The 26,070-nt window shown below is 49.0% G+C and overlaps 1 protein-coding gene across 1 annotated transcript in view; it reads right to left on the bottom strand.

Moving 5' to 3' along the window:
* The window catches only part of PAPOLA (poly(A) polymerase alpha), a 701,574-nt gene that overhangs the window by 204,276 nt on the left and 471,228 nt on the right, over positions 1 to 26,070 (bottom strand). Inside the window, exon 17 of the mRNA XM_078660129.1 lies at positions 4,424 to 4,563. Coding sequence (XP_078516255.1) covers positions 4,424 to 4,563 — 140 coding nt within the window. The remainder of the gene's footprint in view (positions 1 to 4,423; positions 4,564 to 26,070) is intronic.

The raw sequence follows: 26,070 nt of genomic DNA, 5'->3' as shown, positions 1-26,070 counted from the left end.
GAATCACCCACTACTTTGCCGAAAATGAGGGGACGGCCTCTTCCAGGGCGGTGGAATGGGACGCGCTCAAGGTGGTAGTAAGGGGGCATTGTATAGGGAAGTTCGCGGGGGTGCGGCGAACACTGGTAGAAGATGTGGACAAGGCCGAGCGAGCCCTGCGGGAGGTGGAGAAACGTCGGCCCAACCGCCCCGACATGCAGGATAGCGTATGCTCGGCGCGAGAAGCGCTGGCAGTAGAGGTGGAGCGCCTTCGCTGTTTTGATCACAAAACATACTTAACCAAAGCGCTCGCTGAGGGAGATAAGACGGGGACGCTCCTAGCCTGGTTGGCAAACCCCAATAGGGGTGCTGCTCCAATATTGTCCCTGATTGATGCGAACGGCACCAAGTGTTACACCCAGCCAGACATTTTACAATGCTTTAAAGCGTACTACGAGCGACTGTATAGGGGAAGCCCAGCGGACCGAACCGAGATATTAGAGAACTTGTTGTCTGAGATACACTTGCCGTGCCTAGAACCAGACCAAGCGGAAGCCCTTGGGGGCCCGATTGACCTGGCGGAAATTAGGGGGGCCATAAAGAAAATGGCGCGCGGGAAAACGCCGGGAGTGGACGGCCTGCCCGTCGAGTTCTATGGTAAATACATTGATATCCTTGCCCCACGGCTCCAAATCATATATAACGAGGCGAAAGAGAGGGGGGAATTGCCCTGTTCGATGCGCGAGGCGCTCATGATCCCCTTGCTCAAGCCGCATAGGACCAGCTCTGACCCGGCATCGTACAGACCACTGTCGATGCTCACGACGGACTATAAAATCTTGAGTACTGTCCTGGCCACCAGGCTGATGGCCCACATGCAAGACTTGGTTCACAAGGATCAGTCGGGCTTTATCCCCACTAGGAATACGTCTCACAACATCCGTAGGTTGCTGAGGCTCATAGCGGATCCTCCTCCGACCGCCAAGGCCCCGGTGGTGATGGCGATCGACATAGAAAAAGCCTTCGACAGCCTGGAATGGGGCTACTTGTACAAAGTGCTGCGAAGCTTCGGCATTGGGGATGAGTACGTGCGGTGGACGGAGGTGCTGTATGCGTCAGCGGGCGCTAGGGTGCGAATAGGAGCGTTGATCTCAGATAAATATCCAGTGCTTAGGGGCACTAGACAAGGGTGTGCACTCTCTCCCTTGCTGTTCGCCCTCGCGATAGAGCCGCTGGCAGCACTAGCTAGGAAAGGTGACTCCTACCAAGGACTGGAGGTGGACGGGACCCGTCATTACATATCATCATATGCGGACGACCTCCTACTGTTCCTGGAGAATGCCGAAGAGGCAGTGGTGGGGGCGGAAGACCTGTTGGCGCGTTTCGGAGGAGTATCGGGCCTGAAGGTGAACTGGGCGAAGACTTGCCTCTTTCCCCTCCGGAAAGCGGAGAGGTGCCCCATGACCCGTCCCGTGCCCCGCTGGGAGCCGGCCTGTTTGCCCTACCTAGGGGTGTACATTTACCACGAACCCGCAGATTTGCTAGAAGGCAATATAAACCGTTGCATCCGAGCACTGCAGGGTAACATGCTTTTCTGGGCCACCCTCCCGCTGTCAATGACAGGCCGGGTCTCGTTGCTAAAAATGATCGCCCTGCCGCGGTTACTGTACTTCTTTCGAACCTTGCCAGTGTGGATTCCAAGTGCCGTATTTCGACGGCTGAGATCCCAGGTGGTGTCCTTTCTGTGGGGGGCTGGCAGGCGGAGGATAGCCTTGGCGACCCTGACCCGCCCGAAGAACGAGGGCGGACTCGCGGTCCCTGATTTCGAGTATTATTATTTGGCCGCCCAGCTGCAATTCCTCACACAGGAAGTGGCAAGGGTATACCGGGGCCCGGAGCAGGAAAGGGACACTGGCACCCCTCGCCATGTGCTGGCTTACATCACCCTGCAGCAGAAGCTAGCACTCAGAGACTTATCTCAGGAGGAGCGGACATTGAGGCTCTGCTGGAGCCGCGTGCATAAGCGCGCGGGCACCGGTCACCCGTACGCACCCGAAATTCCACTGGGTATGCTCACGGCACTGCCGCATGGAGGCGACTGGTCGAGCCTTCGGAGTTGGGAGGAGGCTGGCTTACAGATGGTGGGAGACCTCTTCACTGACGGGGTACTCGCGCCGTATCAATCCTTACAGGAACAATTCGACCTTCCGAGAGGTGACTATTTGCTACACGCGGCGGTGGTACGAGGGATCCAAGCGCACTGGGGCGAGGGACTGTGTGAACCCGCGACGTCACCACCGTGTCAATATGTGATGATGGCCGCAGGCACGGTCAAGGCAATCACGTGCCTACACTCCAGAATACTCGAGAGCACCTTACGACCCCTTACGCGCTTAAAAACCCAATGGGAGACTGACCTGCAGAGGGAAATCCCGGATACGACGTGGGCCCAGTTGGTTCAGAGGCCCAAAAAGAGCACGAGGAACGCTCGGTTCCAGTTAATACAGCTCTACATCCTTCATAGGGCTTATCTCACTCCGCACAAAATAGCGCAATACTTTGGAGCAGAGGATGCAGCGTGTCCTAGATGCGCACGGTTGGACGCAGACTTACTGCACATGCTGAGGGACTGCCCACACTTACAAGACTTCTGGAGGGATGTGGGCGATACCATGAACGCGGTCACAGAGAGGGAGCTACACTACGATAGTGCAACTACACTCCTTCACTGGTTTCCGCACACACGTAAGAATAAACTGACAAGCAAATTCATAGACATGGGCCTACTCCTTGCGAAGAGGGAACTCACTAGGGGATGGAAAGCGAAGGCAGCGCCGACACATAGGAAATGGCTGACTGAGTTCCAGAAATGGGCGGCAGCGGAGAGCACGATCAGATATCAACTGGCTCGACGGGGGCCTGACGAGAAGGCCCAGGAAGCGGCACTAGCTTGGGAAACTCTAGTCCAGGCACTTAGGGATAACACAGTGGAGAGCGAGGGAGAAGATGAAGCTGAGGACCCTGGGGTACCCGGGGAGGTGATACCCGCCATAGCTCCCACCATGGACACACACACTCCTTAGACATCTCCAGACTCCGCAGGTCACTAACACACTTCACCATGCGACAACCCAGACACGAGACACCACTGACCACCGTGGGTGGGGGGAGGGCGCGGAAGGTGGGGAGAGGGGTTGCAACATTCCATTGCCACCGACCTAACAGTTTGAACGGACCGGATGCCGGAAGGGGGGGTTGGTGGAGGGGGGACAGTAAAGTTAAAAGCAGACAGCGGTTGATCATCAGATACGTCATTGTGTAGTGATGAAGGGGAAGCAATTGGTGTGACAACTACCACCCAGCCCCAGACCACGAATTGCGATGATGTGGAACATTATATTGCAGAGACTTGATAATTTTGAGATCCCGCACGTTCTTACATGAGAAATACCTGTAATGTTTGAATTATTATCTGCAATAAAAATTGTTTTACACAAAAAAAAAATCAATGTATCTGCTGCTGTGTGCAAGTGAGGCTTATGGTTGCAGTGGGAATTTTAAAGTTTTAGGTAAATCAATGAGCTCTCATTCACAACCTTTGAACATTATAATATTGTACAGAAATTCCCCTTTACTACTCGGACACAATTTGTAAATGTTTACTTAAGCAGAGGGTGAAATCCCTCAACTTCCTACTCTCTGCTAAAATACTAATATGAACATGAATTAAAATGAACTTTCCTGCAAGTGGTTTTCCATTTTTGCTCACCAAAAATAACTGTGTAAACAGCACATGCCTACTCACTCTGAAAACCCACATTCATCAATTCTCTTGCAAAGTAAAAATTTAAATATAAATCATCTCTCAAAACTTCATGTTAACTTTGTGCAGTCGGCAATGCTATTTGTTGAACACTTTGTGCAGGACGAACTTGTTATGAGGCTTTCTGATGTTTCTGTTATGTGTATTTGCAGAATGCACTATGATGTTGCTATGTTAAGTGTATTTGTAAAATGCACTATCACCCACAAGGGTATCTTGGCATTGCGCATGTTTGTGGACCTAGCACTGCTTATGGTACGGTGATTAATTGAAAAGCCAGGTCTTCAGCTTCTTGTGGAATTGAAAACTGGAGGTGGCTCAGATGTGGAAAGGGAAGCCATTCCATGCTTTACGATGGATGTAAGAGGACAGACATCCTCCTGATCTGGTAGGGTGTATGTATGGGATGTGTGCAAGTAGGAGTCCTGAAGAGCTGAGGTGTCTCGGTGGTTGGTGGAAGGGGATGAGACTGTTCAGATAGGTGGTGCCCAAGTTGTGTAGTGTTCTGAATGTGGTGGGGTGAAGCAATGAGACTAACAGCCTGGTCAACATCTTTTTTATCAACCAAAAGTGAGATTTGGGGATTAATATGTAACATTCTATATATTTAAGGTTCCTTACCCTTGAGAGCAGCTTGATGTATTCAATGGACTAGTCTTCGATGTATTGGTAGGAGATGGTGCTGACATGCTATTATCACTGTCCAGGGAGAAGTCAAGGCTGTCATTTAAACCCGCCAGTTTGACGCTTTCGGTTGAATGCTGAAAATGACAGTAAATGTTTTTAAGAATCTGAAGAACAAGGATTGACATCATAAACACTGTTTTACCCTATTTGATTGCATTTAAACTCAATGCCCCAGTTTTGTCATTTTATGGGCTTTGTTAAAAACCATTATGTTGTGTGGGGTATTCTCCAAGTCAACCATCTTGGGGGAAAAGCTAAGATAAACATGCATCCACACAATTTTTCTTTACACTTCCTAGATTATGACGCAACTCCTAGTAGCATCTATATAGCTACTGCTACACCCTTAACACTGTCCCACCCACACCAAAAGTAACAGCAAAGGGAACTGGAAGAATAAAATATATTTGGCTAAAACTAGGCTTTAATTGACCCACCAAAAAGTTTAAAAACAAAAAAACGGATATGTTAACTAGTATTACCCTTTGAATGAAAGATGTCTAACACAACTCATTTAAGGAATCTTAGTGCTCCACTGCCACAGCAATTTCTAACTATACCGGTATTTTGTTCATGAATTCCAAGACACCCACAATGGAGAACCACAGCTTATACTATTCCTAGTTCTTCACCAAGTGTAATCTCTCAAAATTCATTAAAGGTGTAAGAATGTAACTGAGAATGTGTGAGACTCCTTGAACACATTTTTACTAATAAATTCATATTTTCCAAATTAAAATATGCCCAATTAGGATATATTAGTTGTCGTTAATCTGCCAAAAAGCAAACCCAATAGTACCTATGGCTGCAAACAACCAAAAAAATAGCATTCAGAATGAAAATAAAAACTGAAAACGTGACCATAGTGCATATCACTGTAAAACAGTGAATACTGACCCGGCCTCCTTTTAGAACCTTGCAAAATTACACTATTAAAATAATGAAGTCAAATACACAGGTAGTTTTTGACGAGCATGGAAGACACAAAAGTCATAAATGCATGTTCTAGAATAGTGGCAGGCGGGGCTTTCATAATCTTAAAGAGAATGCCCACTGTGACGAACTATGCTTACAACAAAGTAACCTTTTCTCCTTCACAATAGGATTCCCACTGAAATGTTTTTAAATTACAGTAGCAAGTTAACCCAACTTTAAGAGCATGCACAGGACCACAAAACAAAATTCTTGAGCAAATAAACCATGTAGCAAAGCCTGACCTACCAATCGATCTCTCAGTCTGGAGTCCAAACTTATTGCTTAAAAAAAAAGTATGGACTAGGTGGCAATGTTTCAAATATCGTCAATAGGAACATTTCTCATCACAACAGCAGAATTTGTTTTCCTCTTGCTGAATGGGATTACGCATTACCAGATTAAATGTCTATTAGCATTCTTAAAAAGTGTTAATGCACAAGATTGTCCAAGTCAGTTAAGAAGAATACATGGACATATGAACAGCTCTATAGATTACAAAGAGCAGTTTGTCCTGCTTAATTCCTTGGATGTTTTATAAACAGAAACGTAGAGACTTCTTAATATTTAGGGTATGCAACAATCTTTCTCTCAGAGAGGTATAGATTGTATAGAAGGTTAACAAAGACATTGGCTTATTCATTTGGAAATCAGAAATAACTTTAGGTAAGGAAGGAGTTGTCCTTGGGTACATTGTATTTCAAAGGAACACAGTGAACAGTTCCACTGTATTTAGAGCATGAAGCCAATTCACTCTGCTGGCTGAAGTAATATATTTAAAAAAACAACCTTGTAAATAGTGTTGTAAATCAGTGTTGTGCATCGGTCAAAAGTGGATCTCATCAGTTTAAAAAGCATAACATTGAGCACTGGACAGTTTCCTGACTGGAGGGAACTCTTTGTTGAATCGTTCTAGGAAATGCCTAATCAACTTAAGAAGAGAAAAAGGTGCCCAAGAAAGAGGCTGACAAGCAGCAACAGCAACTCAATGCCTCTAACCGAGGATTAAGCCAGACAAGTAAAGATAAGCTAGTACCGTTTCCTGATGGCATGTTCTTGGGTCTTTCTACTTGCTGACACACAAAAGGCAGAACTGGTTTCATCTAAAGTACATGATGTTCTCATTGAATAGTGTTTCATTTCAAGATGGCCAGACAATCACCTAGAGGGTTCAAGTGTCTATATCGCAAGCACTTATTAGCCATGCAGTTAAGCTCAGCAATTAAAGTCTAGGAGTCTGTCTCACATTTTTGGAGAGCAGATTTTGCCTGTTAAGAAGGCTGTTCTATGGGAGAGAGGTAAGCTGCAGACGATCAGCAGACATCCACTGAAGTGACCATTCTGTAGCAATGAGGATCATCTGAGTGGCTTAATCTTTACTTGGTGATCACTTAAGGAAGGAGAGACATCAGAGGATAAAACAGACAAATGCTCTCAACTAAATCAAGCATTTTCCATTAACTGTATATTCAAAACCCAGAGGGCCCAAGTGGGAACATTTTATATCTTATTTTGCATAGAGATGGCATTTAAGATCCTCTTGTGTTTTCTTAAATGAAAACAACGTTTCTTATTGTATTTTTACAACACCTGGTAGATTTATCATTGTGAGCGGACTGCCATTCATTTACCAGCATCTAATGGCAAATGGACTTGGCTTCATGAGCCAGAATCCTGGATGTTATCATGCCCGGTTTGCCACTACATGGTGGACGTGTATCTGTTTGTAGAAAGTGCCCAGTGATGATAGCAGGAAGGAAATATTTTTATGCAATATGAAATGCTGCCAACTACAACATATCTTTGTGGCATTTCTTCTCCACATTCCCCAAGCATCTATTACCACTGTTTGGGAAGATGGCAGTGGGAAAACTTCAGCTAGTACATTCTTCTTCTGACACCAACAGTACTGTCCTAGTTCCCTAAACTCTGACATCACTGGTTGTTAGGCATTTCTATGGCAATCTCTATGCAGCACTGCATCCCACACCGGAAAGATACATGAGGCCATAGTTCCCACAAGTAGAGACACTTGATTGAGTGAGACACCGGACTAGTGTTTGAGTAAAATACTGAATACACTGTTGCTTGTAGTTTGAATTTTGCAACAAAGATGAAGACTGAGCTCACAAAGGTAGTCTATCTGATTATCGCAAAATAGCCTTTGAAAAGGTGGCGCTTTGATCAGCCGGCCAATCAAAGGAATTAGTTACTCACCTGTAAGTCCAGTTCTCCAGCATTGGTTTCTTTCATATATGCACAAATCAGAATCATTCCCCCATCATCAGTCTGGGAATCCTGTGCACTTCTTAACTAGCAAGACGCAGTGTTAAAATGGCCATATTCCTACCAGTGCATATTAGCACAGTCACATAATTTTAAACAATTTAAATTTCAGCCTTAGAGGTGACAGTTACTGGCACTTCCCCCACTTACTCAATACCACAACTGAATTGTAAACAAATCCATGACCACCAGCAATGCATGGCATGACCACAGCTGGAAGGATGCATTACAATAAATACTGGGCAGATCGGGGACTCGGGGGAGAAGGCGGTATATCTAAAATTGTAGTTCGCTGTTGCTTTTATAGGACTATAGCAATGCAGTACAACCGATCCAATAGAAATATAGATCAACAGTAACTTGTCATTATCTGTTGAATAAAAGATCCACCTATATATCTGCACCAGTAATGACAACTGCCCTTACTGTAATGCACTGATTGCTTATATATATATGAAATTGATAATAAAACAATGTTTGAAATGAGGGGACAGTGGCGAGCACATCACTAACAAATAATAGCTGCAATCTCATGGCACAATTGTGAAGGATATACCAAAATGAGTAGGGTGCCTTTGCCCGGGGGGGGGGGGGGGGGGGTAAAAGGAAGAGTTTCAAGTGAATCTATGAATCACACCAATGTTGGTGAACTGGAATTAAGGGTCACTAATTTCTTTTCCAGCACTGGATCTTTCATAGGTTCACATGCTAGAATCAGAATAGCAACTAATATCTAAGCTATGTAAAAAGGTGGAAGGAGGCTTACCATTATTGAAACCCAGACTGCATGGTAGCTTGATCCAGAGACGAATCTGTTGCAATAGATTCCAAGCTGTAATGCTTGAATGTGTGTATGTTACTCTGCCTTGCCACGTACTAGATGTCCAAGAAAAGCACTCCCACATAGAGAATCACTGTCACCAACATGAGTCTTGTGGACTCCTTCCCTTTATAAGGTGGTGTTTAGCTTTTTTTATGGCAGAAAATGACACAGGCTGAGGGGCAGAGGGCAAAGCCATGTTCTGAAATAGGGCAGCCCCTTTGATTGCCCACCTGCCTTGGCAACCAAACAAGATAAAGAGCCGAACAAATACAAGTTTTTGGTTCTGTCCATATTTTATGCACCTGTGAACATCAAGTGAATGCAGTACTTTTTCAGGTGATGCCTAAGGATTTGGAAAGAATGAAGTATAACAAACTCTTTCAAATAAAAGTCGTAAGGTAATCTTGGGGCTGGAGCTCTCGCACTCTTCTTGCAGATGTCAGAGCCAAATGGAAGGCTGTCTTCCACAAGAGAGTACTTTAATTCCATCTTATGCATGGGCTCAAAAGGAGATAACACATGGTACTGTATTCAGCTACAATGGGACTTTGATATCTATTGAAGGGAAGGCTAGAAAGAGACCTTTCATGAACTAATTAATGATAATCTGGGAGAATGACAGTTAATGGTCCTGAATATCACCTACAGCTGAATTTTGACAGAAGCGTACTTCAAGCCTTCTCAGGCAAGGTGAAGAAGGTACAACAGACTTTGGTGCAACTGTCTGGAAATGGGATTTAGACTTTTACTCTTGCACCATATTTAGAAATGCTTCCACCTGGCATGATAGGTCTTTGTCATAAAAGAGGGGGCCACCTCAGCTAGTATCGATATGAAGACCTCAAAAATGTCTAACTGATCAAATTCTAGGTGGTTAACATCCAGGCTGTAAGCATCAGATTTCAAGTTGTGGCATAAGCCCTTTCAGTTGTGCCTGGATAAAAGGTTGAGATAGTTTCTCAGCACAAATGGGGGGATAGGTGGAGAAGATAGGATACAAGGACTGGTTTGGTCTTGCTACGGCAATAAGCAGCAGGGAATAACTCTGCCTGCTGCAGAACATGAGGGATGAACGGAAACAGCAGAAAGACAAACTAATGAGCATGTCATCAAGACTGGACTGCCCACTGAGCTTAGTTGCCACTATCGAACAAGTTACTTACCTTCGGTAACGATATATCTGTAAGAAACAGTAGTTAGTATTAGATTCCTTACCTTAGAATATCCCCAGGCGTCAGTCTGGATCCGGAAACTTTTGCGTAGCAGTACCCCTGCGCGTCGGTAGGCGTCGTCTGCAGGCGTCCCCTGCGGCTCCGCGTCGTCGGCGTCGTGCGCCGTGATGACGTCGCTGGAGTATATAGACGCCGCCTCCGCGCGCTGACGTCAGTTCTTTGCACACAGCTTTTCCGCGCCAGAACACGCAGAGCCATGTGAGAACCAACACTGGTGCCATTTGAAAACTAGGGCCCTGAAAGGGATGTCCTTAACCCTAGGTATCAGTTCGCAGAACGGGGAGGATGGGAGGGGCGGTAAGGAATCTAATACTAACTACTGTTTCTTACAGATATATCGTTACCGAAGGTAAGTAACTTGTTCATCTGAAAGAAACAGGTTAGTATTAGATTCCTTACCTTAGAATAGATACCCCAGCAATACCAACCCCGGTGGTGGGTCTGCGAACCAATACAACCTACACCAGAAAGTCCTGGAGGACCGAACGGCCAAAGAAGCCATCCCTCCGGACTTGACTGTCCAGGCAGTAGTGCCTCGCAAAGGTGTGCAGCGAGGCCCACGTGGCCGCCTGGCAAATGTCCTGCAAGGGGACTCCCCGGCCCAGGGCAGTAGTAGCCGCCGTGGCCCGAGTGGAATGGGCCCTCAGCCCAACAGGAGGCTCCTTCCGAGCCAAAGAGTAGCATGCTTTGATGCACAGGACGACCCACCGAGAGATGGTCCGTTTCTGTACCGCCCTTCCCTTCTTCTCACCCACGTAGCCAACAAACAGTTGGTCATCCACCCGGAACTGGCGTGTGCGATCCATATAGAATGAAAGCGCACGTTTTGGGTCCAGACGATGGAGCCGCTCTTCATCCTTTGAAGGATGCGGAGGCGGGAAGAAGGAGGGCAAGGTGATGGACTGCCCAATGTGAAAAGCAGAGACTACCTTGGGCAGGAAAGAAGGTCTAGTCCGAAGAACCACCTTATCAGGATGAACAGACAAGAAAGGAGGTTGAATAGAGAGAGCCTGGAGCTCACTCACTCTCCTGGCAGAGGTGATGGCTACCAGGAAGGCCGTCTTTAAGGTGAGAAGACGGAGAGGACAGGAATGAAGGGGCTCAAAGGGAGCGCACATCAGGAAAGTCAAAACCAAGTTCAAGTCCCACTGAGGCATCACGAACGGAGTTGGAGGATACATGTGCGTGATGCCCTTCAAGAATCTTAACACAATAGGGGACTTGAACAAAGATGGCTGATCAGGTAGCCTCAAGAAGGCGGAAAGGGCAGAAAGATAGCCCTTGATAGTGCCCAGAGCAGAGCCCTGCTGGGCAAGGGAAAGGAGGAAGAGGAGAACCTCAGACAGAGGGGCAGAAAGGGGATCCACAGCCTTTGCTGTGCACCATGCCACAAATCTGTTCCACCGGCAGGCGTATACCGACTTTGTGGAGGGACGCCTGGCTGCCAGAATGACATCACAGACTTCAGGAGGCAAGTCAAATGGCCTCAACTGTCGCCGCTCAATCTCCACGCATGGAGGTGGAGACTGGACAGGTTCGGGTGGAGGACCGTCCCCTGCTGCTGCGACAGAAGGTCCTCCTGAAGGGGCAGGCGGATCGAGGGACCGACTGTCATGCTGAGTAGCTCGGGATACCAGTACCTTCGAGCCCAGTCCGGAGCCACAAGGATAACTTGGGCCCGGTCGCGCCTGATCTTCTTCAGCACTCTGGGCAGAAGTGGTATAGGCGGAAAGGCGTACAACAGACCGCAACTCCACTCGCGCCGAAAGGCGTCGCCGAGCGAGTGCCGTCTTGGAAACTCCAACGCGCAGAACTGATGACATTGCGCGTTCTCTTCTGTGGCGAATAGATCTAACCAAGGCTCTCCCCATTGCTGAAAGAGGCCTCTCGCCACATCCGAGTTCAGACGCCATTCGTGATCCACCGAGCACCGACGGCTGAGTTCGTCCGCCCTGGCGTTCAGAGAACCTGCCAGGTGTTGAACCGTCAGAGTCACGCCCTGACGTTCCAGCCATTGCCAGAGGCGCAGAGCCTCCTGGCAAAGGGTCCACGACCCAACACCGCCCTGTTTGTTGCAGTACCACATGGCGGTGGTGTTGTCCGTGAACACCTGCACCACACTCCCGTTGACAAAGGGGAGGAATGCCTTCAGTGCTAGGCGAATCGCCCGCAGCTCCAACATGTTGATATGGAGCCGGGATTCCGCCGGAGACCAGAGGCCTCTGATCTCCGCCTCTCCCAAGTGGCCACCCCAGCCTTGGAGGGACGCGTCCGTCACAACCACGTGCTCCGGTTGGGGAAGGGAGAGGGATCTGCCCCTGACCCAATCGCGGTCCGTAAGCCACCACTGCAACTGTCTCGCAGTGCCCTCCGAGATCAGGACATGGTCGGATAGGTTGCCCTGATGCTGGGCCCACTGAAACTTCAGGTCCCACTGCAGAGCCCGCATCCGCCACCTGGCGTGATGCACCAGCAGGATGCAGGAGGCCATCAGCCCCAGAAGCCGCAGCGTCAACCTGACCGAAACCCGGGATAACGGCTGAAAGATGGGAATCAGAGCCTGAATATCCCGGACCCGCCGTTCCGGAGGATAAACCCGAAACTGCGCCGAGTCGAGAACCGCTCCGATGAAAAGGAGCTTTTGAGAGGGACACAGGTGTGATTTCGGCACATTGATGGAAAACCCCAGCTCGTGCAGGAGGTCTGCCGTCATCTGAAGGTGGTGGACGACTGTCTGGGGCGAGCCCGCCTTCAACAGCCAGTCGTCGAGGTAGGGGAAGACTGAAACCCCTAACCGGCGCAGATGAGCTGCGACCACCGCCATCACTTTCGTGAACACCCGTGGGGCGCTGGTAAGGCCGAATGGGAGCACGATAAACTGAAAGTGCTCGTGGCCTACCGTGAACCGCAGGTAACGCCGGTGGGCCGGCAGGACGGGGATGTGAAAATACGCATCCTGCAAGTCCAACGCTACCATCCAGTCTTGTGGGTCTAGAGCAGCCAAGACCTGAGCCAAAGTCAACATCTTGAACTTCTCCTTCCGGAGGAAGCCGTTGACGTTCCGTAGATCCAAGATAGGACGCAGGCCTCCCTTGTCCTTCTTGGGTACCAGAAAGTAGTGGGAGTAGCAACCACACCCTACTTCTGGCCCAGGAACGCGCTCGATGGCCCCCTTGGCCAAGAGGGCCGTAACTTCCTCCTGCAGAAGTGTCAAGTGGTCCCCCGACACACGGTGGTTCTGCGGTGGCATGGCTGGAGGAGTGGACTCGAAGGGGAGGGCATAGCCCCTTCGAACAAGCTGCAGCACCCACCTGTCCGATGTTATCGCGCGCCAGCGGGAGTGGTGATGGCGAACCCTGCCACCCACTGGCGTCACGTGAGCCCGAAAGCTCGGACTAGGAAGGCTTGGATGCAGCAGCGGAGGGAGGCGTGGACTGACCACGCCGCTGGCCTCTACCGCCACCACGGCGGAAACCACGGCCGCCACCGCGCTGGGGAGCGTTCTGCGTCGCGTGGCTGGCAGCACGTGCGGGACCTCCCCTCCCTTGGCCACGAAAGGGCCGAAACGAACCCGTCTGCTGGCGCTGGGTCGAAAGACCCAAGGACTTGGCCGTGACCCTGGAGTCCTTGAAGCGCTCCAGCGCGTGGTCCGCTTTGTCACCAAACAGGCGACTGCCATCAAATGGCATGTCCATGAGCGAATTTTGGACGTCTGGCGAGAAGTTGGCAGATCTCAGCCAGGCATGGCGACGAATCGCCACCGTAGTGGACATGGCCCGTCCCAGTGAGTCTGTTGTGTCCAGACCACAACGGATCGAGTACCGCGCCGCATCCCGGCCTTCAACCAAGGCCCGGGTGAGCTTGTCCCGCACTTCCTGGGGGCATTGCGGCAAACACTCTTCGACCGTATCCCACAGGGAGTGGGTGTAGCGACCCAAGAGGCACGCGGTGTTACAAGACCGCAGCCCAGCGCTCAAAGAGGAAAACACTTTTTTACCAAATTGGTCGTACCTCTTTGATTCCCGGTCGGGCGGAGCCGACGGGAATGCGGACTGTGAAGTGGAGGCCTGGATCACCAGACTCTCCGGGGAGGGATGGGTGGATAGGAAGGCAGGGTCGTCCGAGCATGGACGGTGGCGCCTGGCAACGTTCCGGTCAACCGGCGCACCAGAAGCGGGCCTGGACCAGGTGCCCAGAAGGACATCCGTCAGGGCCTCATTAAACGGCAGCAGAGGCTCCTGGGGGCATGACTGCGGTTTAAACACTTCCGTCAGAATATTCGGTTTGACCTTCGCGACGGGGAGCTCAAGGTGTAAGGCCTTGGCAGCCCTCATCAGGACCACCGAATAGGCAGCACCTGCCTCAGACGCCACAGGGGACGGAGAGACAAACCAAGGGTTGGGCGACTCGTCCAGGCCACTGGCATCACCCAGATCACCCACCCAGTCCACATCGTACTGGCAGGCACGGGATAGAGGGTCCTCAGACCCCTCCCAACCCTCTCCATACTCCTCCTCGTCATACCCATATTCTGGGTCGACGATATAGACATCGGGGTCAACGGGCCCCATCGGCGTCGGATCCGGCGCCGATCGAAGCCGGTCCGGCTCCGCGTCCGGAGTCGGGGAGGAAAGGGGGGTGGCGCCGCGCGGCGTCGGCGCAGGTGACCCGACGCCGGCCGGAGCCGACGGCGGAGTCGCTGCACCACGCGGGGGCGGTACCACGGGTTGTCCCACAGGAACCGACGCCGGAGAGGCCGGGAGACCAGCCGGCGACGAACCAGAGGGAACCAGCGGCGCCGGGGCCGGAGCCACCGGCGGCGCCGGGGCAGGAGCACCCGAACCGCTCGGGCCCCCAGACGGGACCGACGGGCCCGCAGGCGCCGAAGGCCCCGCCGGAGAAGACCTCGCCCTCATAGCAATGAGGAAGGCCTCGATCTCCTCACGCGACGCGCCTTCCCCAGGGACCGACAGGTGTGGGGTAGACGGTGTCGGCGACCCATGCGGGACCGCGGGGGTGGGGTCACCCGAGCCCCCGGCCGCAGCACACGGGCGTCGGGGGGAGTCGGGGGTGCGATGACGACGCCCCGACTTCTTGTGCTTACCTGACGAGCCGGAGGAATGGTGGCGACTCCCGGAGCGCCCATGGCGGCTCCGCGATCGTTCCCTCGACCGCTCCCTCGACCTCCGACCGGACCGGGACCGCTCTCGACGCGGGGCCGACACCCGGAGCTCGAGAAGCTTGCGGGACCGCTCCCGCCTAGCTTTTCCAGTCAAGGCCCGACAGTCGACGCAGGACTCCACGTCGTGGTCCGCGCCCAGACACCGGAGGCAGAGTCGATGGTGGTCGGTGACCGACATCATGCGGTCGCACTCGTCGCAGCTCTTAAACCCAGGCATCCTACCGGCACCGTAGAAAGATTAAGTTTTACAAACACTTGGTCAAAGACCGGAGTACTGCTCTTCGGATCTGCGCTAACTGGCGCGGAAAAAAGAAGAACTGACGTCAGCGCGCGGAGGCGGCGTCTATATACTCCAGCGACGTCATCACGGCGCACGACGCCGACGACGCGGAGCCGCAGGGGACGCCTGCAGACGACGCCTACCGACGCGCAGGGGTACTGCTACGCAAAAGTTTCCGGATCCAGACTGACGCCTGGGGATATTCTAAGGTAAGGAATCTAATACTAACCTGTTTCTTTCAGATAGCATGCATAGGACTGGCATTTTTTGTTCTTAAGAATGGCAAATCAATTTAGGTCAGGGGATCACTTCATAAAGGTTTACTGGTTGATCTTGGTGAAATTCCCCTTCCTGGCAATCTGAAAGAAAAAGGCTGAGGGCATTCGCATGTGCATTCTGGGTCCCTGGAAGATGGACTTAGCGGTCTTCACCATAGCGGTCTCGTGAAGGATCTGGTTTGACAGCAGTGGCAGAAATGTTAGCAGACCCATACGGATGACTTGCATCTCCATAACGTTGAGAAGAGATTTCTCTTCCAGCGACCAAAGGCTTCTTGTGGAAGGGTAAAGCATGTAAGGCCCCAAATCCTACGTCAAGATGTTTGTCATACTATGTCTGGCTTATGCTGGCTGAAATGTAAGACATGCTTTTAGATTTTCTAGGCATCGCTACTACAGCAAAACTTGTTTAAGGTTCTGAGTGACTTTGATAGTGTCCTCCAATGATCGTTGCCATTGCAGAAACAGCTCCTGCTGAAGTGATCTCACCCATAGGAGGCAGCGTAGAGTGGTATTCGTGCTATTCAGGCCACCATGAGACCCAGCAGCAATGACTGAACTACACTTCCAAAAACTTGTGCTCATTATCAGAGATTTTGAGATACAGTCTTAATGAAAACACCGACTAATCTGTGCATCCAGGATTACTTCCAGAAACTGGAGATATGTAGCAGGGTGGATGGAAGAATTTCCTATGCTGAACACAAAGCTCTGCTGGTGGAATAGGTCAATGCGGGCTATTGTGGAGGTCTGGCTGTGCTGCGCAGAGGAGACCTTCATTAGACAGTTGCCTTGAGACCTGGAGACCCTGCTAAAAAAAAGTATCTTACTGGCTTGATATAACGTGGTTAATATCCAAGGAGCAAATTTAAGGCTGAAGTTAATTCCTTTGATTGGATTTTGCAGCCTCAGCACAGAGAAGTTAGTCCAACCACAAGATGGCGGAATATGCACAGCATAGTGAATCCAGAAAAATTCACGCTGCAAAACTTCCCCTTTGTTGACTCTTCCCATCCTGGGGGAGGAGGCTTGGCAGGAGGAGGCTTGGCACCTCATCCCAGTATGTGCATTGTTCCAGACCCTGAAGAGCAGCAGGCTCTCGACCCAGGGGTCCAGAAACATATCTGGTGGTGACAGCTGGCGAGCAGCCACTCAGCCAGGACGCTAGAGTTAGGTCATTTTTCAAGGGCATTGCCAATATGCCCTCTGAGTGCATTTTTCATTCAATCCTACACTGGCATCAGTGTGGGTTTAATGTGCTGAGAAGTTTGATACCAAACCTTCCCAGTTTTCAGTAAAGTCATTATGGTGCTGTGGAGTTCGTAATGACAAACCCCCAATACCATATACTCTTAATGGCATTACTGCACTTACAATGTCTAAGAATGGGTTTAGACACTGTAGGTGTACAGGGCTCATGCACCTGTACCCTCACAAGTGGTACAGTGCATCTAGCTAGAGGGGTGGCTGGCCTATAGCAGGGCAGTGGGTTTTAGGCATGGAACAAGGGATGTGTGCCATGTCGACTTCACTTTGTTATGCACCAAAACAGACAGCTTGCAATGGCAGTGTGTGTGTATAAAAACACAGGGCCTTTAAGGGTGGCACAATACGTGCTGCAGCCCTTAAAGGTCTTCCCTGGCCACAGTGCCCCATATACCTATGGTACCATTTACAAGGGACTGACATGCGGCCGAAGAGTGCCAACTGGGTTTTGTCTTAATGCAGTTTAGGGAAAGAACATAGGCCTTGGGCACCTGTTTGGCAGGAACCCCAGGCACACTCGTCAAAGTACATCAGAAGTTTGGCAAAAAGTGGGGGCAACCATGCAAAAACAGGGCACTTTTTGCATGATTCCAGCGAGAAAAGGGACACTCCTTCCTACAAAAGTATTTTTGAAGGGTTACCATTCGAAAAGAGTGTTGCTGAGCTCCACTAGTTTCCGAACCAGTTTTCCATCCCCCTATATTCTTACTCATCATTATGAATCCTGAATGAAAGATGAGATTTCTTTGAGCCTTGGAAACTTCTTTGTTCGCTCCCTTGTTGAGATTCTTGCCTTGCATTTCTGGGGGTTCAAGTTCGACATACGGAGCAGTTCTTGCATCATTTTTAAATAGGGAACATTAATGGCAGCATCAATTCTGGTTGCCATATTGATAACTCGTCCAGTGATGAGGATCTTTGCTTAGTTCTGTCTGTCCTAAGCAGTGGGATCCAGCAGGGTTGAGAGGCCACTGCACATGTTGGTCATATAGTCCAAAAATGACTTGACTGTTTGCTGCTTCTATTGAGATTTTTTCCATGGAATTTACTCTAAATCCCAGATTGCCTTTGTATCTTTCATCTGTACCCAGATGGTGTAGCAGAAACGTCAGTAAGGCATGCTGGTGTTAAATGTTGCGTCACTAAATTTATTTTCAAAGATGTGCACGACTGCATGGACTGCAGTCAGCATCTTCATTAGTTTCAGTCCTTCCTACCATATATATTCGAGGCTCGGGACCTTCAATTACACCACGGACCTGCTTAGGTGTTAACCTGAAGACCCTGGAAGAACTGCTGTTCTATGGCCATCTTCAGTGAACCACATTTCTTTGTGGAAGCAGAGTCATAATGTACATAGATGACCCGGATCGTGGGAATGTTTTGTCTTCTTCCTGCTTTCTGATGATTGTCTTCATTGTCATGGCCACCTGCTTGGACCTCCCCATTCTCCGCATGCTTTTCTTGGGCATTCTCCAGCAGTTCATCTTCACACATGTCCAGAAGTGTTGGAGGTACATGGCGTGTTGGAGATGGTGGAGACTCACAGATGAAGACAGAGGCTGAAGAGATGGTGGCAATGGAGAATGTTGCTGTGGCAGCAATGGTAGTAGCGGCTAAGAGGAAGGAGGGAGGCTGCAAAATAGTGTTGGAGTTGAGGAACCAGCATCTGGAAGGTGTCCATCACTTGCTGCAGAACAGTGTGGACATTAACATGAATTTGAATCAGGGATTTATTGGATGACAATCTCCGGTATTTTAGGGGTGTCCACTGTCCTATATTCAAAATTTAAGAGGCTGATATGTCGATGTGGTGAAGCCTTCATACTATTTTTTTCAAAATACCATTTAGCATTTTGCCCAAGTAAGGATCCTAGATTTACTTACCTGTGGGTTTCAAGCCTGGCATGTACTGTACATCAAGTTTAGTTACGACACACACTATTTCAGAAGGCTGATTGAGACCACTGATGACCACTTTTACTTCAAAGCTCAGTATATGGAATGGTAATTGTGTGGATATATTCAGTGGTGATGTATGAAGCCACAAAAATAAGATAGAAGCCTCCAGGTTAGAATGTTGATGTCCCGAGATGGAGTCGCTACTCATTGCTGATGGTTCAATTTGGTTGATCAATGGATTTGTTAACATCAACACATTCTTCTTACTCCTCAAAAGTATAGTTAATGGAGGGATAGTATACAAAGGTGGAACCTGGGTCTAGTTGGCAATGTCGCTGACAAGGGTATCATCGTAGTGTTGTCAGATGACAGTACGAGATGGAGTTTCATTTTGAAGACGAAGACTAGAAGGAAGACCCAGGCGACAGTTGGGTATAAGAAGAGGAATTTTATGAAGGAAAAAGTTACACGTGACGCAACCTTGCCAGGAGCTAGGGAGTAACAAGCCCAGCCCCCAACTTTAGACAGAAGTTCAAACTGACAGGTAGAGAACACTCACACTGACATCACATATTCCACATGACAACATTCGACACTAGGACAGAACAGAAGACAGGATACCACAGATGTTCAATGATGCCAGCATCTTTAAGGAGGCCTCCTGTTGACAAAGGTTTAGGCAGGAACACTAATCGAGCCCCAGCAGAACTCGATTTTTTCACCAACTAGTGCCCAGAATGCTCTGAAGTGTTGTCACAGGAAATTGCATTTTTTTTCATTCTTAGAGGAAAAATGGGCACATCTTCACTAATTCCAACATTTGAAGTTCCAAGTGCTTTCTTTATTGCACCACCATTGTGGAAGTACTCAGAGGGACACTGAACACAGAATCCTCCCCTGGCGAAGGTGCAACCTTATTTCTCTCCAGAAGGGAGAGGGCTAGCCAACTTGCTTGATCTTTGAGGGAATTTATAGAGAACATCTTGCAGATTATCACAGTGGAAACTTTATGGCTGGGCAGGCCATACTGAGCACTGCACATGAGGGTCATCAGTATGACGAGACAAACCTTGAAGAATGATCTCTTTTCCTCATCTGTCATGACAGCTGGAAGTTCTCAGGGGAGAAAAATGCCAAAACTCCATAAACAACTCACAGTTGGGTTTAGCTGATGCAAAGCCATGACATAGTCTAGAGAAGACTAAGAAGTGGCAAAATCCAGGTAAAATTTGGAGTCGAAAAGAAAAAGAACAGAGTTCTTCTCAGATACTCCTTCACACAATGTGCCATAGAAATCTGCACTATGGAGACTATTAAGAGTAGCATTGTTAGCACACTGACCTCACTGGCTGAAGTTTATTTCAAATTAGGAGAATATGCTACTAAGCAAACACGGTTACTCTGCTTACCTTAATTTCACTGTTTACTACTACTCTAAAGTTACAGAAGAAGACTACCTGACGTCAGGGAATGTCTTGAGTATATGTATCTATGAATGATCCAATCACGATCCAATGCTGGTTAAACAACAAAATGAATAAGTTACTTACCCTTGGTAATGCTCTTTCAGGTAGAGACTCAATCGAACTACAGATTCATCACCTTTTGAGTACTTCCCCAGATGTCAGACTGGATCTGAAAACGTTTTTGCAGTACCTTTGCACGCCACGAGGTGGTGAAGTGCTGCTCTGGGCTGATGCAGTTCCGCTCCAGAAATGAAGGGCAGAGTCAAATTCAATTCAAATTTGGCTTTATTCGATTTTAGACATTTAAAATCACAAAAGCATAAACAAGCATAAAAACATTTAAAAACATTTGTTATTTTCATTATACAGTATCTAGTGCAAAGTGCGTATTGTGCATTCAATTAGTTTGCATGTTAACAGTGGCCGAGCAATAATCACAACCATTTAATTCATTTGAACTTTTCCTAACTCTAAAAATATTTTTCAGAAAACCAGACATAGCAAAAATTGTTAAAAAGCTATCTAAAAATTGTAAATATAAAAAAGCTGGTCTGCATTGTCTCAAGCCTGCTTGTTTTAGTAATGGAATGATCAATCTAATTATTTCCCTTGTGTAAAATTTACAGAACAGTATCACGTGAATGGTAGATTGAGGTGACACTTTATCACAAAGGCTCAGTTCTCTGGACCAATCATTGACTTTTGGATAACTAACAAGTCAGAGAAAGCTATTAAACCTGAATCGAGTAAGGAGATATCTATCGTATCCCTTAATACAGCATACACGATAGGGTTGAATGTTGAAAGTAATCAGGGTCATTTGATGTTGAACTACCATCCCATTATTCATTTCCAAGGCAGCTCTAAGAGACTATAGGTGGGATACACAGATTATTTGGAGCTCCTTCTCTGGTGAAGAATAAAAGTCAGGATGCCCTATGTCGCAAAGAAATTTTTTAACATAGTTCTGCCACGTAATTTTACACGCGTGGTCCAGATTCATTGCGTCCCTGATTATTTCTCTGTTTAAGCTTGCACTACTAGTGGTCCATACACGGTGCCATATTAATACAGGTTGTACTTTTATAATATCAGAGACATACGAGATACCCAGCTCACTATGACAGTTAAAAACCGGAACAGCTTGTTGGATCAAAGAGACATCATGATAACCCCACACTCCCGACCCAAAAATCGCAATGCTAATACATTTAGCCAAGTAAATCTTAAGAAGTATTGTGGGGGGCCTATTTCCCATTTTCTTAGGGAAATTAACAGCAGCAGCGGGTGACTTCCTGAATAGCAGACTCCTACTCCCCACCACCGGTCCCCATGAGCCTGAATTTGCAAATAAAACCCCTAAATATGTAAAAAAAATTGTGGAGTCTACCCTATTGTCCCCCAGAGGAATGCTATTACATTTGTTTCTCCCCTTCCCACGTCATAACCAATTTTTTTTAGCATTTAGTTTCAGTCCTAAATTATCCATAAAGCAAGAATAAGTTTTGAGGGCTTTATGCAAACCCCGCTTTGTGGGCGCCATCAGGACTGCGTCATCCGCATAAACGAGCGCAACTAACCGGCGTTTACCCACATAGGGGGATCCTGCGCCGCTCCTTCAAGCTCCAGCTCTAAAGCGTTGGTATATAGGATAAAAAGGAATGGCGCAAGGAAACACCCCTGTCTCACCCCCCTGTCTACGGCAAACGGCACGGTGCATTCACAGTTTGTACCGTAAGGCACCTTAGCGGAGGCCCCATAATATAATTGCTTTAGGAACTGAATTATGACCGGGTCAATCTTCATGTTTTGTAGTATACTCCATAATTTATTATGTATTACACAGTCGAAAGAAGCAGTTAAGTCTGCAAACGCTAAGTGAAGTTTCCCAGCCTTAGCCTGAGTGTATTTTCCTATCAGGATGTTTAGGTTCAGGACTTGCTCATTTGTCCCCAACCCCTGTCTGAAGCCGTATTGTACATCACTGATTATGTTATTTTCTTCGGCCCAAGATTGTAGTTTATTCAGAGCCACTCTACCCATGACCTTCATTAGGGAGTCTAGTAGTGATATCGGGCGATAGCATGCCGGGTTATCACGTTCTCCTTTTTTAAATACAGGGATGATTACTGACTCAGACCAAGTTTTTGGGAAGCCCTTGGCACGGGTAGCATGTAGGGCAGAGTCAATACAGGTGCCACTCATGTGTGCTGACCAGTGTGAGGATTCCTAGATTTGGGAACTTTTTTATTGGACAGAGCCCAATTCACAGAACAGGGATGATGAGAGGATCGTAAAAGGTTAAGTAACTTGTTCTTTTGATAGACTTTTAACTGCAGTTTCCTCACCTTCTGAATAGATGCCAAATCAATACCTATTCGGAGGTGGGTCTGTGAATTATCTCAAACCAAAAAGTCCTGTAGGACCAAGTGGGAGAACTGTCCCTTTCGGCGAACCTTGCTGTCCATACATTAGTGCTTTGTGAATGTATTAAGAGAGAGACACACGTAGCTGGCAGACAAATGTCCAGGACATGAACTCTGCATGCCAATGCAGTGGCTGCAGCCTTGGCACTGTCAGAATAAGCGCTTAACCCTTTCAGGGACTGCTTCTTGGCCAATGAGTAGCTACTTTTGATTCAGAGCACAATCCAGTACAAGATGCACCATGTCGCCCTTCTTTGCTTCCACAAGGTCCACAAAGAGCTGATCATCCAGTTGGTGTTATCAGGTACGATTGATGTAAAAGATCAGCTCACTTTTGGGGTCTAGGCAATGCAGTCTCTCCTTCTCAAAGGGGTTAGCATAGAATGCAGATAAGGTGGCTTGGCCATCCGGGAACACTATCACTACTTTCGTGTTAGTTGGTATACAGCAGGTTGACAGAAAAAGTTTAAACCTCACTCATCAGCCGTGCCGATGTAATTGCAACAAGAAACACTGTCTTGAGCGTAAGAAGCTGCCAAGGACAGCTGTGCAGCTGTTTATAGGGAATGCATATTAAATATGTGAAGACCAAGTTAAGATCCCACTATAGCAGAACAAATGGAGAATGAGGAAACAAATGTTGGATTATCTTTTAAAAACACACCACAAAAGGTGACTTAAGAAATGTGGGCTAGTCCGGCAACACCAAGAAAGCACAAAGATGCAAGAGATACCATTTAACTGTACCCAAAGCAAAGCCTTCTCGGGCGAGGGACAGAACAAACATCAAAATATCAGATAACCTAACCTGGAGGGGAACTGTTTTGTACCACACCAAACAAATTTATCGCAACAGTCGCACAAGTTACTACTTGTGTAACGATATATCTCTAAGAGACATTAGTTAGTATTAGATTCCTTACCTTAGAATATCCCCAGGCGTCAGACTGGATCCGGAAATATTTTGCGTAGCAGTACCCTTGCGTGTCGGTAGGCGTCGTCTGCGGCTCCGCGTCCGTCGTCGGCGTCGTGGGCGCCGTGATGACGTCAGTTCTTAGACACAGCTTTTCCGCACCAGAAGCGCTGAGCCATGTTAAAAACCAACACTGGTGCCATTGAAACTAGGGCCCTGAAAGGGGGTAACCCTAACCCTAGATATCGGTTCGCAGAACGGGGAGGATGGGTGGGTCGGTAAGGAATACTAACTAATGTCTCTTACAGATATATCGTTACACAAGTAGTAACTTGTGCATTTGAAAGAGACACGTTAGTATTAGATTCCTTACCTTAGAATAGATACCCCAGCAATACCAACCCCGGTGGTGGGTCTGCGAACCAATAATCACATCTTAAAGTCCTGGAGGACAGAACGGCCAAAGAAGCCATCCCTCCGGACTTGGCTGTCCAGGCAGTAGTGTCTTGCAAACGTGTGCAGCGATGCCCACGTAGCTGCCTGACAGATGTCTTGTAAGGGCACTCCCCGGCCCAGGGCAGTTGTAGTCGCCGTGGCTCGGGTGGAATGAGCCCGCAATCCAACAGGGGGCTCCTTTTTAGCCAAGGAGTAAAATGCCTGGATACACAAGATGATCCACCGGGAGATGGTCCTCTTGTGTACCGCTTTCCCCTTCTTAGCGCCCACGTAACCAACAAAGTGTGTGTCATCCACCCGGAACTGGCGTGTGCGATCCAAGTAGAATGAGAGCGCATGTTTTGGGTCCAGACGGTGGAGCCGCTCTTCCTCTTTAGAGAGATGCGGTGGCGGGAAGAAGGTTGGCTAGGTGATAGACTGCCCGATGTGGAAGGCCGTGACAACCTTGGGCAGGAAAGATGGCTTAGTACACAACACCACTTTGTTCGGATGGACAGAAAGGAAAGGTGGAGTACAAGAAAGGGCCTGGAGCTCACTCACTCTCCTGGCAGAGGTGATGGCAACCAGGAAAGCAGTCTTCAGAGTAAGAAGGCGGAGAGGACAGTTGTGAAGTGGATCAAAGGGAGAGCACATCAGAAACGTAAGAACCAGGTTCAAATCCCACTGAGGCATCACAAACGGAACAGGAGGGAACGTGTGTGTGATGCCCTTTAGAAATCTATTTACAATAGGGGACTTGAACAAAGAAGGTTGATCAGGCAGCCTCAGAAAGGCTGAAAGGGCAGAAAGGTAGCCCTTGATAGTGCCCAGAGCAGAGCCCTGCTGGGCAAGAGAAAGAAGGAAGAGAAGAACCTCAGAGAGAAGTCAAATGGCAAGTCAAATGGCCTCAACTGTCGCCGCTCAATCTCCAAGCATGGAGGTGGAGACTGGACAGGTTCGGGTGGAGGACCGTCCCCTGTTGCTGCGACAGAAGGTCCTCCTGAATAGGCAGACGAACCGGGGGATCGACTGACATACTGAGTAGCTCTGGATACTAGTATCTTCGTGCCCAGTCCGGAGCCACAAGGATGACTTGGGCCCGGTCGCGCTTGATCTTCTTCAGCACTCTGGGCAGAAGAGGTATAGGCGGAAAGGCGTACAATAGACCGCAACTCCACTCGCGACGAAAAGCGTCTCCGAGCGAGTGCCGCCTTTGGAAATTTCAACGCGCAGAACTGATGACATTGCGCGTTCTCTTCGGTGGCGAATAGATCTAACCAAGGCTCTCCCCATTGCTGAAAGAGGCCTTGCGCCACGTCCGAGTTCAGACGCCATTCGTGATCCATCATGGCGTTCAGAGATCCTGCCAGGTGTTGAGCCACCAAGGTCACGCCCTGGCGTTCCAGCCATTGCCAGAGGCGCAGAGTCTCCTGGTAAAGGGTCCACGACCCCACCCCGCCCTGTTTGTTGCAGTACCACCTGACGGTGGTGTTGTCCGTGAACACCTGCACTACACTCCCCCGGACAGAGGGGAGGAATGCCTTCAGTGCTAGACGAATCGCCTGTAACTCCAACAGGTTGATGTGGAGCCGGGCCTCCGCCGGAGACCAGAGGCCTCTGATCTCCGCCTCTCCCATGTGGCCTCCCCAGCCCTGGAGGGACGCGTCCGTCACAACTACGTGCTCCGGTTGGGGAAGGGAAAGGGATCTGCCGCTGACCCAATCGCGGTCCGTGAGCCACCACTGCAGCTGTCTCGCAGTGCCCTCCGAGATCAGGACGTGGTCGGACAGGTTGCCCTGATGCTGGGCCCACTGAAACTTCAGGTCCCACTGCAGAGCCCGCATCCGCCACCTGGCGTGATGCACCAGTAGGATGCAGGAGGCCATCAGCCCCAGAAGCCGCAGCGTCAACCTGACCGAGACCCGGGATAACGGCCGAAAAATGGGAATCAGAGCCTGAATATCCAGGACCCGCTGTTCGGGTGGATAAACCCGAAACCGCGCCGAGTCGAGAACCGCTCCGATGAAGAGGAGCTTCTGAGAGGGGCACAGGTGTGACTTCAGCACATTGATGGAGAACCCCAGCTGGTGCAGGAGATCTGCCGTAGTTTGGAGGTGGCT

Source organism: Lissotriton helveticus, chromosome 9, assembly GCF_964261635.1.
Source record: "Lissotriton helveticus chromosome 9, aLisHel1.1, whole genome shotgun sequence".
In the NCBI taxonomy this organism is placed as follows: Eukaryota; Metazoa; Chordata; class Amphibia; order Caudata; family Salamandridae; genus Lissotriton; species Lissotriton helveticus.
This window is presented reverse-complemented; position numbering and strand designations above follow the sequence as displayed.